Source organism: Typopeltis vanoorti, chromosome 22 (assembly GCF_054136105.1).
Source record: "Typopeltis vanoorti isolate ZY-2024b chromosome 22, IOZ_Tvanoo_1.0, whole genome shotgun sequence".
Lineage (NCBI taxonomy): Eukaryota > Metazoa > Arthropoda > Arachnida > Uropygi > Thelyphonidae > Typopeltis > Typopeltis vanoorti.
The window spans coordinates 82470518-82486003 of record NC_143570.1 but is presented as its reverse complement, the minus strand read 5'-3'; the positions used below and the strand labels follow the sequence as shown (position 1 = coordinate 82486003).

Sequence of the window (15486 nt, the reverse complement as noted above, 5' to 3'; positions counted from 1 at the left end):
GTCCCCAACCAGGGACACTTTTTATTGATCTTTCCCCTTCTGTAACTTGCCTACACAGTGTCACGTGACCTTTCCTATGTTGTTCTCCTGTAAAGTAGTAGAAATTCAAGCTTTGTATTATAGATGACTTCTTCGTAGAGCTAATAACGTAATTAATTCTTTTCTGTGCGTTTAACCTTAAGTTAATGACTTAAGAAATAATAAAATTGTGGCATAAATATTTATTTTATCCGTAAATGTCTATTAATAAAAGTCGATCAGAAAAGTAAACCGTTTCTTCTGCTGCCTTATCCATGGTTCTCTTTTCTTTTTTTTTTTTCATCTTTTTAAATAAGTTTTTGTCTGAAACCATCCCATAGGATTTTTCTAAAGAAGCATACAGGATTATATTCTCAAATAAAGGGATTATCAGAAAAAAAAATTGTGCATTTATCTGCTTGTAGTCGGGGATTATCTTGAAAAAAATTCTGACTGTCATATGTGACAAATATTTTGCGGATATTTGCTGTGATGGCAAGCCTGATTGACTCTCGTGTGGACACATCCATTCAACATTCTTAAAGTTGCTGACAAAGTCCAAATTTCTTACACTCAAACTCATTTCAGCTATCTTTCCACTCAGCAGGAGATGACTTCGTTCACTCATAGCCGTGTTCGCTCGCCACTTTTTGTCTCACTCCGGTCAAGCTTGGCCCCATTGACATTGTTAGAAACCCGGTCATGATCGACAGGAAAGAAGCCAACATCAGGAAGCGTGCCTGTCACAGCCCTCATGCTCTCTGTCACTCGGCTATCCCTTCTTCTTCTTTCACGTTCAGATCCCTTCACAATAGAACGATCCCAGAGACCTGCCTGCTTCTACATCCTCTGTTTTGTTACTGATGCATCTCCTTCGTTCTTGATTCCTTTGGTGCTACCTTGCTAGTGGAATTTTTTTCCATTTGCCTTGTCGCAACAGAATAGTTCAGTCTTACTTTTTCTCTTGCTCTTCACGGAGAAAATACCATCCTTTCAGCGTCTTCTTTCTACGCATCTGTTCTTTGAGTCATTTCACTGAAAGCTGCTCGCAAGGAATTTGACTTTTTTGCAGCAAGAAATTCTACACACGTTATCTGATCCAATCGATCAGCATCTATTGAGTCAATAAATAAGATTCGGATGCAACACACGACAATAAGTAACTAGGTTATGCCTTTTAGTTAACATTAAAAAATTATGCTAAATGTAATCATAGTTGTTCTGGTTTTGTTACAAATGTATTTTTAACGAAATGCAAATAAAAACAATTTATATCAGGCGCACCTCAGAATTAATTTTTTTTTTCTAAATTACTTCGATTATTCCCATGGAAAATTATTTTGAATCTTAAATATAAACATTGAGAATGAAATATGAATTTTTTTAAAAAAAAATCACTAAAATGCTTTAAAAATCGCTTTCAATGCATCTTAAATATCAAATGGAGGGTGCATCATGTGTCACCTGTATAAAGAGTAATACTAAGTATGTTGCCTTTGTGTGTAGTTACGCAGAAGTTTGCCAGTTGGACTAAATGAACCGTGTCAGTAGTGAAAGACGTCTATTATAAACACTCGCTAAGCGTATAAACCTCCCCCCACTCCTCAACGTCTAATTTCTTTTTAATTTTAGAACAGAGGGAAATAGTGAAGTCGATTTATCGAGATTTAGAACGTTGTTTAAGAGCGCCACCTATCGTCTGAAATCTACTCGGTACAGAATGCAGTTTGTGAACATGGTGCATCACTTTTTTACTTAAGTAAAAATTATGGTGAAAACTGTCACGCGTATCAACATATCACATATTTCAGTAATAACACTATTTCATAGTGTTGTGAGTGGTTTAGCGAACTCCATCGACTCATTACGACACACTTTAAACTTCATAAATTTAAGGCACAAGTGGCCATATTTTAGAAAGCACCACCAGGATTAAATATCTAACGATTTAGACGTGTTCACATTTTTTCTACAACTTAAATGCATGTGGTTCACTATTAATATTTTTGAATTCTTTCACTTCCTGTAGTTATTATAGATTTATAAAGATGGCGTGGTGCACGTGGAAGGTAATTCTTCTTTAAAAAAGATGAGTAAATACGCTGCTAGGAAGGAAGTCAACGACACCCCATGGACAAGGTACATCGTGCCAGATAATGAATCACGTGTTTGTAGCCGGTATGAATTGGAAGCATACGATGCTCCCAAGTCAGTGCAACTGTGTCCGGAAGAAATGGCTATGAGAAGGGATTTGAAGTTTGAAACAGGCATTGAGATAGGTTGTAGGTCTATCTGTTCGGCATATTGTTGACAAATTTTGGGTCATTCCCGGTCAACAATCAGCGATACCATACTGAGATGGAAGCGCAGGGAGTCAACTGCAAGTGTTATTCGCAGTGGACGATTCACCACACTCACCGAACGGACCGTATGGTGCTACGAAGGATAATATGTAAAAATCGCCATTCGTCGGCCGACACGTTGAATTCTGAGTTCCGGCATCGCCTGGAACACGAATCTGCACGAAAACATTCAAAACTGAGGCTCACAACATGGTAGGACTGTAATATGCAAGACCCACATCGAACCAACAATGCAGGTCGTCTTCAGTGGTACAAAGAGAGTGTACAGTGGGACGTGCAGGATTGGAAAGCTGTATTACAGGGCGACGAATCACGCTACACCTTCTACTGAGCAGATGGATGAGTGTTGTGAATGCCCTGTGAACGTCTCTTACCAGAGTGCGTAACCCCAACTGTGAAAATCTGAGGTGGCGGGTGATGGTATGGTGCTGCTTTTTCTGCTCTGACCTCGTACCTCTGTTTGTTGTGCCCCGAACAATGCACTCCGGAAGGTATCGGAACATTCTGGACAATGCAATGCTTCCTACGGAACTGACCATTGTCTCTTTTAGCAAGACAATGCACCATGCTGTAACTGGCCGGTTTGTGGACATCAACGTCACCGCACTTGACTGGCTTCCGCAAATCCCTGATCTCACGCGTTTTGAATATCTGCTGGGTGAATTGGAGCATTGACTGAGGTCAAGGGACGTCCGTTCGACAACATTCCAGGACCTCATTACATGACTACAGGAATAATGGTCCAAAATTCCTATTGATCACTATCGTACACTTGTGGAAAGTATGTCCCTGTAGATTTGCTGCAGTCATCGCACCGAAAGGAGGTCCTACATCTTATTAAGGTGGGCTTCATGGCTGTTTGTTCCGCACACTATGGTGTCCATCGAATTTTCCAAGCAGTGTATATATGGTTGTATAAGGCAGAAAATCCATTTGTGGAGTCATTCTAAAGACAACCTAAATGAAGGTTATTTGATTAACTAAGAGCTACGAAATGAACGAGATTCTTCCTCCCCTCTCCCCACCCATCCACACACACACACACACACACACACTCACACACACTCAAAACTGAGTTGTCTATAAGACGTCCAGTCTGTTAATATAAAGCCTTTACGAAATAATGCCAAAAAAAATATTTATTTCACCTTACGGACTGCAGTATTCACAACTGTACATTCATAAATAGCGTACTTTGCGTTATAGTTACAAAGGGATTAGGATACGACGTGTACAGAACGAAAATTAACTTCTAAAGCAAGCTTTCAATGTGCACAGTTGTCGAACTAGTTGACATAAAAACATTCGCGCAGTATGGTCGTAGGAAAAGGAGCTGCACCGAATGCTGTCTTTACAATTGATTTCTTTTTTTTCTGGCTTTGTTAATCGTAAATGAAATCGCCTGTTTCCACGAAGGTGGTAGGTTTTCCCACTAGAAACTGCTTTGCCTCCGCTAAAGAAATACAATGTATGAAAAAGAAACAAGGGTGAATGGGTTTACACCCATTCACCCTTGTTTCTTTTTCATCCATCCTCAATGCAGTCTACTACAGTGTTTTCCAAACAATAAAATTATAATACATTCATAGGAATACTTGCAACAGATAATCTTATGATCTAAATGATCCAGATAGAATCTGGATTATTTAGGTTTAGATCAACTTGGGTTCGAATCCGGGCTACGATGCAAGAACTTTCATTACAGTGCTGAAATAAAAGCGAGTTATGTCTCACAAAAATTAGGTTTGTCCGAAACCTTGTTTTATTTCATTTTATTATTATTATAGGTATCTCCATGGAATTAGAAGACTCATTGTGGGAGATTCGTTATTCACGCAATCCCTATCGTACTTCTCCTTAAACTCATTCACTAATGAAGCACCCACAACCACCTCTGGGCAACCCATTCCTCACTTCTAAGCAAACAATCTTATCTTTATACCGATGCTAGCCACACTTTTCCTGATGACCCCCTTATTCTCTACGTTCTTGCCATCTACTGAAAAACGTCTTCATTGTCAATCCTATAAAAGCCCTTGAATAATTAAATGCTCCTACATGCCTCCTCTTTCTTCTATCAGCCAATTTTTGAAGCCTGCAGACCGTACATTTCATTCAATCTATCATTCCACAAACCTGCCACAGTCTTCGTCATTCGCCTCTTGATCCTCTCCACAACTTCATCACCACGGAATCCGAGAGTCCAGATATGTGCAGTACTCCAGATGTGGCCTTATAACTGGAATGATAACCCCTCAAACCCTACTTGTTCGTGTGTTCTTTAATCACCACATAATCTGATGTGCTGTTTTGGTTAACTTTGCAATATTCTCTCTAAACTTCAACTACCTGTCCATAATCACACCCGAGTTTCTATCCTCATTAATTTCTTGCAGTTCTATCAATATAGTACACAGCTTGTGATCTCTTCTCAAAGTGCATCACCTTACTATTAATTAATTACTTATTTATTGATATAGAGTGGCGTATCGCTATCCACTGGCAGCCATTTACCTTTGCTCTTCCCAGTTTAGTGTCGTCAGCAAACAACTGAATATTTCCTGTCAAATCATTTCCTACATCACTGATATACACATTAAACTACAGATGACCAAGTACTGAGCACTGTGATACATCACTGGTCATTGCTTTCTCTTGGACTCAACTACTCCGTAAACTACTCTTTGATATCTGTCCATCAGCCGCCCTCTAATCCAAATCACCAGCTTCGCATCCATGTCCATTTGCTCAATTTATGAGTTAGAGTTCTATGTGGAATCTTGTCAGATGTTTTTGCAATTTCCTTATGCAGCTGTCTTGTCACTTGATTATAAAAAAGTAAGCAAATTACTAAGACAAGATCTACCCTTCACAAAACCATGTTGTCCCTTACATAGTATCATATCCCTATCCACCCAGTTATGAATTCCGTCTTTCACCAATACCTTAATTTCATCTTTCACCGATAATTTCTCCAATATCTTACTCACCACTCTTGAGATGCTGATTGGCCTATAAGTTGCTACTTCTGTTTTGGAGTCTCCTTTATGCAATGGGACTATTTTGCCTTCTTCCACTGCCACCTTACCAGTACTGAAGCTTAAATTAATCAGCTTGGTCAGAGGAGCTGATAATTCCCTTGCACATTCTCATAAACGCAGGCCGATATGCCATCTAATTCCATGGCTGCATTCGTATTGAGGATCCAATGTTTTAAGCACCTCCATTTCTTCAACGTCTATTCCATTAGTCAATGTCACATTTGGCATTTAAATATCACCACCTAGATGGTACAACCCTGCAAAATGCTCACTCAGAAATTCATCTATTTGGTTTGGTTCTGTTACCTCAGCATTTCTCAGTCATTCTCCCACAGTAATTCTTTCATTTATATTTGTCATAGTGAAAGAACTCTTTAGGGTTCAGCAAGCTTTCTCCCATAATTAGTTTTGGCCCTCCTTACCATACCGATCACCGTTCTTACCTGCATCTTATAATGTGGTTTCCCGAGTGATTAGAATATCCGCTCTCCATCCAAGAGGCTGCGGATTCGGATCTCGCCAAGGGCACGGATGTTTGTGGTTGTCCTACTAACCAATTACCATATGTGGTGCTGTGAACTTGCGTCCTGGCGTAGTATGACCCTTGATGTCTTTGCGCCATAAAAAATCAAATTAAAAAATCTTATAATGCTGATCACCTTTTTCTTTATAATCTCCACACCACATTTTCTTTGTGTGCAACTTCTGCTTAATTCATCCATCTAACTCCCACCTGAATTATCCTTCCGATTCTGGGTTTACATTCTGATACTGCTTTCTTCAAAAACCCCTTAACCACCTCATGAACCACCAACATCTCTCTCATCTCTCTCTCTTTCCTTTCCAAATTCTTATGCCACAGCACCGAAAGCTGTTTCCTCAGCTTGTCATAATCACCTGCTTTGTTATTGCACATATGTTCCTTCTTAATAGAGAATTCTGCATGTCTGGCAATCTCCCAGGGCAAGACTACTTGATCATTTTTTCCAAGCGGAGGCAGCTAAGTTAGATTGGTTAGTGTTAAATTCTCTGATGCAGTGATCAGATCCAGCACTCTTGAACCTCGTGTTCCCTCCCTTACATGTTGCCTCAGGTAATTATATCTCAGTAGCAGTTCCATTTTCTTCCCTGCCCCCCCCCCGTGATTATTCCTCCTCTCTGTCCTCATAGTTGACATCGCCATAACAATTACTCAACCTGTACTCATGCTAATTTCCCAATGCATGTCATCTACATTCTCCCTTATACACTCTGGATTATAGCAGCAACCAATTACATATTTCGTCCTGTTCTCACACCAGATAACTTCAAATGAATTACCATCAGCATTCCCATCCTCGTGATTTGTTTCTATTCTTTGTGGCTTTAATTCCTCTGCTATCATTTGCAACCCTCCCCCGTCCTGTCTTTTCTGTCCTCTCTGAAGACACTATATTCCTTGCATTCTGTTCCTATGACCATATCATCTTCAGTCAACCACGTTTTACTAATACCTATAACATTTGGCCAAGTTGTGCTTATCAATGCCAAAAACTACTGAACTTTGTCTCATACTTTTGGCATTAATATACATGAACTGCAATGCTTCCCCCCCCTTCAACCCACAACCTCTCTTACACTTTGTGTTACTTAACCCACTAAAGTTAACCTGAGGTGCTACATTTAGAAATCGTGTGATCATTCTCCCACTTATTAACCTTTAGGTTGCCTGGATCCACGTTCACCTGCGTCCTCCCCTAAATATTCTAGTTTCCATTTTCTACTCTGTACTTGCGAACTTTCACTGAACAATACTTTCTGAAGACTATTGACACCAGATCCATTCAGATTCAAGCCATTCACCTTATATAAATCCTTTCAATCAAGTCAGACTAACTCCACACAAATTCCACGCCATTCCTCCTGCATAATCTGTGTTCTAACTCATTCATGATCATCGTCTCAGCTCGCCTTTATCATACCGTGGCAACACAGACTCGCGTCTTATACTTTCTCACTCTTCTTTTTCGCATGTACCAGCAACTCTTTCATATATTCCCTTATGCCACACTTGTTAGCTTCTAAATAATTTGTACCAGCCAAAATATCACCCTCTACATCCTTAATCTCCTTAATCTTAGCTCCAGGAAAACGATTTCATTTCACTCTCCTCAAGGATCCCTTGTATTAATGAATAATCATACAAAATCTGATCCTTATTTTCGTGCTCTGCTTTCATACTATCCGCCAGGCGCTTCTCCAACCGTTCAATCTCACGTTTTGTTCTGTGAAGAACTCCACCTAAGTGCGCTGTCTTTTCCATCACCTCTTGGTTATTTTCTTCATTTTCCACCTGATCATTCGTATAGTTGCCCATATCGCTTGCAACACCAATGTTAGTCGCATTATCAATCGCACATGCTGCTGCTGCAAACGTAATCACTTACGTTAAAATGGCCGTACCGCACAATACGGTGTACAAGAAAACAATTATTAAACCTTCAAAAATCAGAAAATTAAACACACTATCTTTACAGTTAATCACACAAACACTCATAAATATAATGATAAACAGAAGGCTTAATTGACGCTAAAATCTTCCAAAAAGCACTTATCTTTCGGCGCCGAAATTCTGTTTGGAGTACAAACGCAATTAAAGACATGCGTTATTGTCTTCTTCGTAATTCCAACCACTCCCAAGTATGTGGAATTAAACAGAAGGTATTCAGATTTATTTAGGACACCAATGTGCCACTAAATGACTCATTTTAGCCGTTTTATTTCACAGCAATCTTGATTCATCTAACAATAGGGAATATTTTTATTCCAGGATAAATCTTGATTATCTTCTGGAAAGATAATTTTCAAATTTCAGTTATGGGCATCTACCGACTTTTCACTGACTGTGTTATTCTTTATTGCTTATATCACAAAACTGTGATAAAGTCAAATCAAAATATTTGCCCTATTTAAAAAAAAAAAATACGAGCCCACAATTTTGTACCTCATGAGAAAAATGCCATCAAAACTAGCTCAATATTTAAAGGTTACCTGTTCGTTGTACATATCTAATTAACTGTAATCATTCTCCCTCATTACCATCCTTTTCCTGTATAGAAATGGTGATATCAGAAAGTTCGAGGATCAAATGATTGTTCACTGTTACATGTTGATGTGCAGAGATAACTCTTTCCTTCAAGCCAAATGAGAGAATCTCCACAGATCTTTAATTGAAAAGCAATAATAGTCATTTCACTAAGAAGAATTAATTTAGTGTAAAATGAGGTAATAATAATAATACGCAGCTCTGTTCCAAAAACCAAAAGGAAAGATGGAATTCATTTGATTATTCATGACAATTTTCTTTTATAACGTAGTTTTGTAACGTCCGACATAAAAATAAAATTATCTCCAATCTAGTGCAAGGGTAGTGGGATATTCTTGTAGAATAAATAAACTATACAGTACTGTTTTCTCCAAGTTCATCCCAGCTTCCATCCGTGGGAAATTAACTGAAAAATCATCTGTGATCTTGGTAAACTCATCACCTTAGAACCAGCATTTTTTTCTCTCGTAATTCTGCTTTATTCTGCTTTTTCGTTTACAAAACTGGAGGTTCATACTGGCTCTCCCACATTTAAGAAGTTCAACATTATTTTTTCGCCTCCCTTAATTTCCACAATGGATGAGATTCGTGACAAGAGAATTCACTTTAATGTTTGGAACTGGTAAACATCCTTGAACTGGTTGGCACTCCGTTAATACCTGAATTGGTCGTCTTGATTTTTTTTAATCTAGTCAACTGTTTAATACTGTAATCTCTTAAAAAAAATACTTATGTTTTCTAGATCGAAGTCTGTAACTAAAGAACATTATCCTGTAGAATAATTCACGTACTAATGATACAAATAGTTAACATAGATATTGTAGTAATCGTGCGTTTTTTTTTTCTCCCTATGACCTCCTAGTGATCTACACTAATCCGCCTAACTGGCCAGGCGAGATGGGACGACCTGTGATCATTCTTCCCGAAGAAGAACCACTGAAGAAGGAAAAATTTAAGTTGAATCAATTTAATCTCCTAGCTAGTGATCGAATAGCCTTAAATAGGACCTTACCAGATGTCAGATCGGAAGGGTAAGATTCGATTGAAATAAGGAATAATTTAATTATAGGAATGTCTTTCCTTTCGGATATTAAAAAAATTGAAAAGAATATTATCTGTAGTAAATAATTAATCTCAGTGTTATCAAGTGTTTCATTTATTCAAAACTTATCATCACTTCTCAAAGAGAAGCCACTCATTTTCTTCATGTTAATGTCAAAAGGACACCATACATGTGTCCCAGTTAATTAATGTATTCGTAGAAATTGAGTTTTGTAATGAAGAGGTAAAACCAGTTATATTTATGTTGTTCTGTACAATTCGTTTGCCAGTTTCTGATAACTGAACTGTTCTCACGAGAAATAGCTATAGTAAGTATGAAACTTGTTGTCATGACAACATCCGATGGCCAAATAGAGTACGTTGGTTTCAAAAATTTATAAAGCAGCTGCTGCAATATAAGATAATGGATTTCATTCAGTAGCAGTTCCGTATTAATGACTTTAAGAACTCCAATTTCTTTAAGAATTATAAAGTTGATTTCATTACTTCTTTGATGTTCCCTACAGCGACTTGCCTTGCTGAGAAAAGAAACATCGACTACTGTATTAGATAAATGACATTCTTTCGTGAAATACATCTTTCCAAGAGAATTAAACGTCGACTAATTCAATTAAATTGAACATTTTGATACATTACAGATTTCAAAACAATAACAGAAGCAACTGACCGAAAAAATAAAGGGAATTAATTTCGTGTGATTGAAAAGCACGTGGAATCTTTCTTCCAATCGAAAAACGATTGTTGTCTCAAAGTAGAAGTAATAAATGGAAGATACTTTAATATACAAAAAACATAATATTTTTTCTAAGCTGAATAAACGAAAATCGATGGAACGTGCCTGGCTATGTCAACCGTGACAAGTGGCAGGATTCCAAAAGAACGGAGTGTTTTTCTGTAAATAAAACACAGGAAGAATCGAATAACTAGAAGACTGAAACAGAGAGAGAGAGAGAGAGAGAGAGAGAGAGAAAGAAAGATCAAACGGAAAGAAGAGAACCATCAGAGGAAATAGCGATATTTCAATTTGAGTAGAAAGAATCGATAGTCGGTTGGAAGAAATAAAAGGCACTGCGACCTTGCTTTTTATGCAGCACGGAGATATTTAAGGAACCGAATGATATAAATTGGCAAAGATACCTACGAGAATAAAGAGATTTCTCCTTTGTTTTCGCTTAGTTTTCAAATATCTATCTTCTTCTTCTTTCCAGGGATAACGAGGATGCTGCCATATTGTGCTACGATAAGCATTAGAAGTTGAAGTACGTTTTGATCCCACCTCATTTATTTCATCCTTTGTCGATTTATGGGATTGCAAAATTGTTCTTAGTTGGAATGAAGCCATGCTGAGTCAGTCATTCGCTCTATAGCCACGTAAAAAACTTTTAAAAAAAGATGGAGGATGCAAATGAAGCCAGCGTGCAGTTTGATTTCGATGACAAATAGCCAGACAGAATCGATCACAAGTGTTGAAATTCAGTCGGAAGGGTTATTACATCTGTGGGAATTTTTCAACTGCGTATATTGGATTGTTTTCGTCCAATATGGGATCCAACACAATATCCATTGAAGTGATAGCTCGCTTATTTGAACTGTGCATGTAGTTTGGATATAATGACGTTGGTTATCAAGATTCGTTTCAGAATTCTTGGGCGTAACTCTTTTTTGAAAATATGAAATACTCATTTGCTTGAAAAGAAAAAGCTTTTTTGCTATTACTTCTGTGAGATAGGAAAGACCCGAGCTAGTTGTCAAAAGAAGTATCCGTACATGCTAGAAAATAAATACTTGAAGTAATAAGAAATATTATACCACAGATATTGAAGACTACATTCACTACACCCCTGTCGAAAAAGAAACCGAACTTTTCGAAAATAGAAGAAACTACTGGAGCTACCTGTTGTATCTTTTTGTTGTCGAAAGCGGCACAATTCATTAGTGTTGTCAACTTTTTAGACATTAGTTTCATTAGAAGCCGAGTTATAGTGCCAAGTGTGACAGTGTGTTTTGACGAACGGTCGGAAAATGAGTTTCAAACAGAGAGCTGCGATTGACTTTTGTATTAAACTTCATAAAAGTTTTACCAAAACGCATCAAATGCTCCAAAAAGCGTACGGTGATGAATGCTTATCCGGTACTGAAGTTTATGAGTGGTTTAAGAGCTTTCAAAGCGGTCATGAGGCGATTGAGAATGACGACGAAAAGCCGGTCCGTCCAAAAACTAGACTGAGCGAAGTTAACATCCAAAAAGTGCGTGATTTCATCAAAGAAAACCCGAAATCGTCCGTGAGATTGGTTGAACACGAATTGGGGATTCCAAAATCAATTGTGCACAACATTTTGACCGAGAGTTTGGGCTTTCGTAAATTGAATTCGCGATTTGTTCCCCACAAGTTGACTGACGATCCAAAAATGTATCGAATTGAACACTGCAAGGACCTCATTAAAACCGCTCGTAAGGACTCAAACTTCCTTCAAACGATCGTCACTGGTGACGAAACGTGGTGTTTTGGGTATGAGCCCGAAACAAAGCGCCAGAGTGCTGAGTGGAGACCACTAGAAGAGGGACATCCGAAAAAAAGACGCTTGGAGAAGTCAAAAGTAAAGACAATGCTGATTTGTTTCTACGATTCCTAGGACATTATTCACAAAGAATGCATTCCACCTGGCCAAACGGTCAGTGGTGAGTTTTATCTCGAAGTTCTGAAGCGATTTATAGCGAGCATTCGTTGCGTACGGTATGAATATCGTGACGACCAACTACCGTTCGTCAAAACACACTGTTACTCCTGGCACTATAACTCGGCTTCTAATGAAACAAATGTCATAAACAGTTGACACAACATTAATGAAGGTTGCCGCTTTCGACAACAGAAAGACACAAGAGGTGGCGCCATTAATTTCTTATATTTTCGAAAAGTTCGGTTTCTTTTTGGACAGAGGATGTATATCAATGAACAAAAGTGTAAAACACATTACTATAATTTTTCGCATGTTAATTTTTCCTATGTTTTTCCTTAATAAATATTCAGTTCCATTATTAAGTTGAACGCTATTTCATTGAGAAATTAGAATTTTCTTTTGTTCTTTAAAATCCATACTTTTCTTATTTTGCTGATATTTCTGCAAAAGCAAACTTGAAAGATGGATGACTGTTCACCCAGTATTTTATTGAATATATCAAATCAATAAAATACGAATCGATCACATGTAACGCGCAGAATTTATATATCCCATCCAGAATCTTATATATACAATTTTAGTTAATGCGATATAATATCTACTAATAATGAGATTTATTGGCTCATGTGAAAACTTTAAGGGAGACAGTTACTATGGTTTTATTATTATTGGCTTTCCACGTTCTATCTAGGATGGCAGCTGCATAAAGTTCAAGAATCACACTTGTTTAGGTAAAATTCAGTTTGAATTTTAAACATGATTTTAGATATTAAACATCTCTTTGTTAGTATTTCCAGTCAGCAACAAAAAAAGAAATAGACCTCCAAAGAAATATTTTTTTTTTTTCATTTCGATAAGAATGATACATTATACAATTTTTATCCTATGGTTTGCTTAAAATCAGTTTTACTGCAACCCAGAAAAGTCGATAAATACTGCAGCAGGAAGAGCAATAAAAAAAATGCGCTGCTTTAATAATTGCTCCTGAAGAAAATGAAGGCGTAGAATGCGAACACAAGAAACTAATACTGCACATTCACTCCATTACATTCTCCCGAAAGATAAGTGTGATAAATTAAAGATATTAAAATAAGTTATGAAATATTATATATTATTATAAACATTGTAAGAGCAGGTGAGTTTTCCAATATGCTGCTCAGATTCGGTTTGTCTCTGCGCATGTTATTTATGTAATCTGACTCGAATTTTATTTTAATTCGGAACTGGGAATGACGATTTTGCCTCGCGCTACTCAGTTTGTGTTTCAGTCGAACCATTTGCAAGGATAAAATTTAAAAAACTTCTTGAAATGTTACTAAATTTCTTTCTACATGAAATCTATGCTTTTTTTGAGGATAAACTAAATTTTATCCAGCAATAATTGGACTATAAATCCGATTGGACTATTTTAAAAACCGAAGACGATGAAACAAAATTGTCTGTACATGAAACAAATAAGGAAATGATCCCAGACAATCATAAATCGTTCAATGAAAACCAATGCAAAAAACATAATGTGATAAAATAAGAAGATAATATTAGATATATATTGAATCGGCTAGCAAGAACAATTATTATTATTAAGAGAGTCCTCCAGGGAGTCAGGGACTCATCGAGGGAGGCCACATACTACACACACGCTACAGCTATCATACTTATTCATGAATTCATTCACACTGCTTGCACTCACAACATCCAATGGCAGTCCATTCCAATCACGCACCACCCTCTCTGAGAGAAAAATCTAGCCCTCACCCCCGTCTTAGCGACCTTCATTCTCAGCTTCCAAGGATGCCCTCTTGTCCTTTCCCCACCTCAATAAAATGAAAAATTCCATCAATTGGAATCCTGTATGACCCTTTCAGAAGTTTGTAAGTCTCAAGTCAAATTATTAAAGCAAGAATCTCAATTTAACTTCACGAACGAACTATATTGGTAAGCCGACTAATAAACCTAACGCATTTTAGGCCTAATTGAAATAAGTTGGAGTAAAAAAAAGTAATGATATCGTTACACAAGCCTCTTGTGAAATTATTGGGTTGAAGCTTTACTTCAAGGTTTTTAATGAAGGTGAAGAAAATCTGGGGTATATAGAGAAGATGGACTGAGTATATGGAATGATATAGTGATGAGAATCGGTTACTCATTTCTAATTCGAATTCATCTAACAGGAGATTTAATTGAAGTTCATAACTCGATTCAAGACATCTAAAAAATAGGAGTGTGCTCACTTTGCCGACAAGGGCTCTACTGGAAGTCATAATAATAACAAATAGTGATGAAGAAACACATACTAATTTCAATCAACGAGTTATAAAAGCCAGGGATGTATAACTTTAAGCAAGAGTTATGCAGTTGTGGCTGAATCGAAGTTACTTAAACTAATAAGTTTTATTTAACCTGGGAGTGGTGAACAGTATTATAGGTTTGTATATGTTATTGAATGGGAATAATTTAAATATCGATTTGTATATCGCTTTGATCACAATGTAGATTACTGAACATTATTCACCTCATTTTTTTAATAATTAATTAAAAGGTGTAACCGAAGTTAATATACAATCATATTCACACTTGTTTATTTTAACAGTGCTCAGCACCTGTTGAATTCATTTTGTCTATCTTCTCATGCTCTTCTTTTACTTTTTATTTGGCTATTTAAAAAGCTACAAAACATGTCAAAAATTATACGAAGAAATAAGTTTCTAATCTGGATTAATGAATATAAAGATAATCTACTCTTAAGGTTTCCTGATACAGCTTTGCCTGCATTAACAGACATCGTCTAAACTGCAAACATTGTTTAGTTATGTCAGCATTTGGAGTACGTTTCATAGAAACAATGAAGTTCTTAGATTAGCAACGCACGTGACATTAATTTCGTAGGACCACTGAATAACAGTATTGATCGCAGTAACACGGAACAAGCAACAGTGACACAACTTCAGCAAAGGAAATTACGCAAGCGAAATGAGGATGGTTATATTGGCGAAATGGAACAATAGGATCTTAGCACATGCCAATGGAAAAGCGATCCTGTCTCTGTGAACATATCAACAGTAGAACACTAGCTATAGAATAATTCCTACCGTTATATACCGACAGTAGAATGATTGTATTGTGCTGGCAGTAGCTACCAGAATACATCGTAATATTTATCTGGACGTATCAACACCAGAGAATCTTTAAAACCAGTTTGAGAGATTAGTTGTAATAAGTTCCTGTGCTGTCGTAAAAA

The 15486-nt window shown here is 37.2% G+C and overlaps 1 protein-coding gene across 4 annotated transcripts in view; it reads left to right on the top strand.

Annotated features, from left to right (window-relative positions):
* The window catches only part of LOC150094520 (polypeptide N-acetylgalactosaminyltransferase 13-like), a 220397-nt gene that overhangs the window by 162921 nt on the left and 41990 nt on the right, over positions 1 to 15486 (top strand). For all 4 annotated transcript variants that reach the window (XM_090412335.1, XM_090412336.1, XM_090412333.1 and 1 more), the window contains exon 4: positions 9370 to 9538. In XM_090412335.1, coding sequence (XP_090268461.1) covers positions 9370 to 9538 — 169 coding nt within the window. The remainder of the gene's footprint in view (positions 1 to 9369; positions 9539 to 15486) is intronic.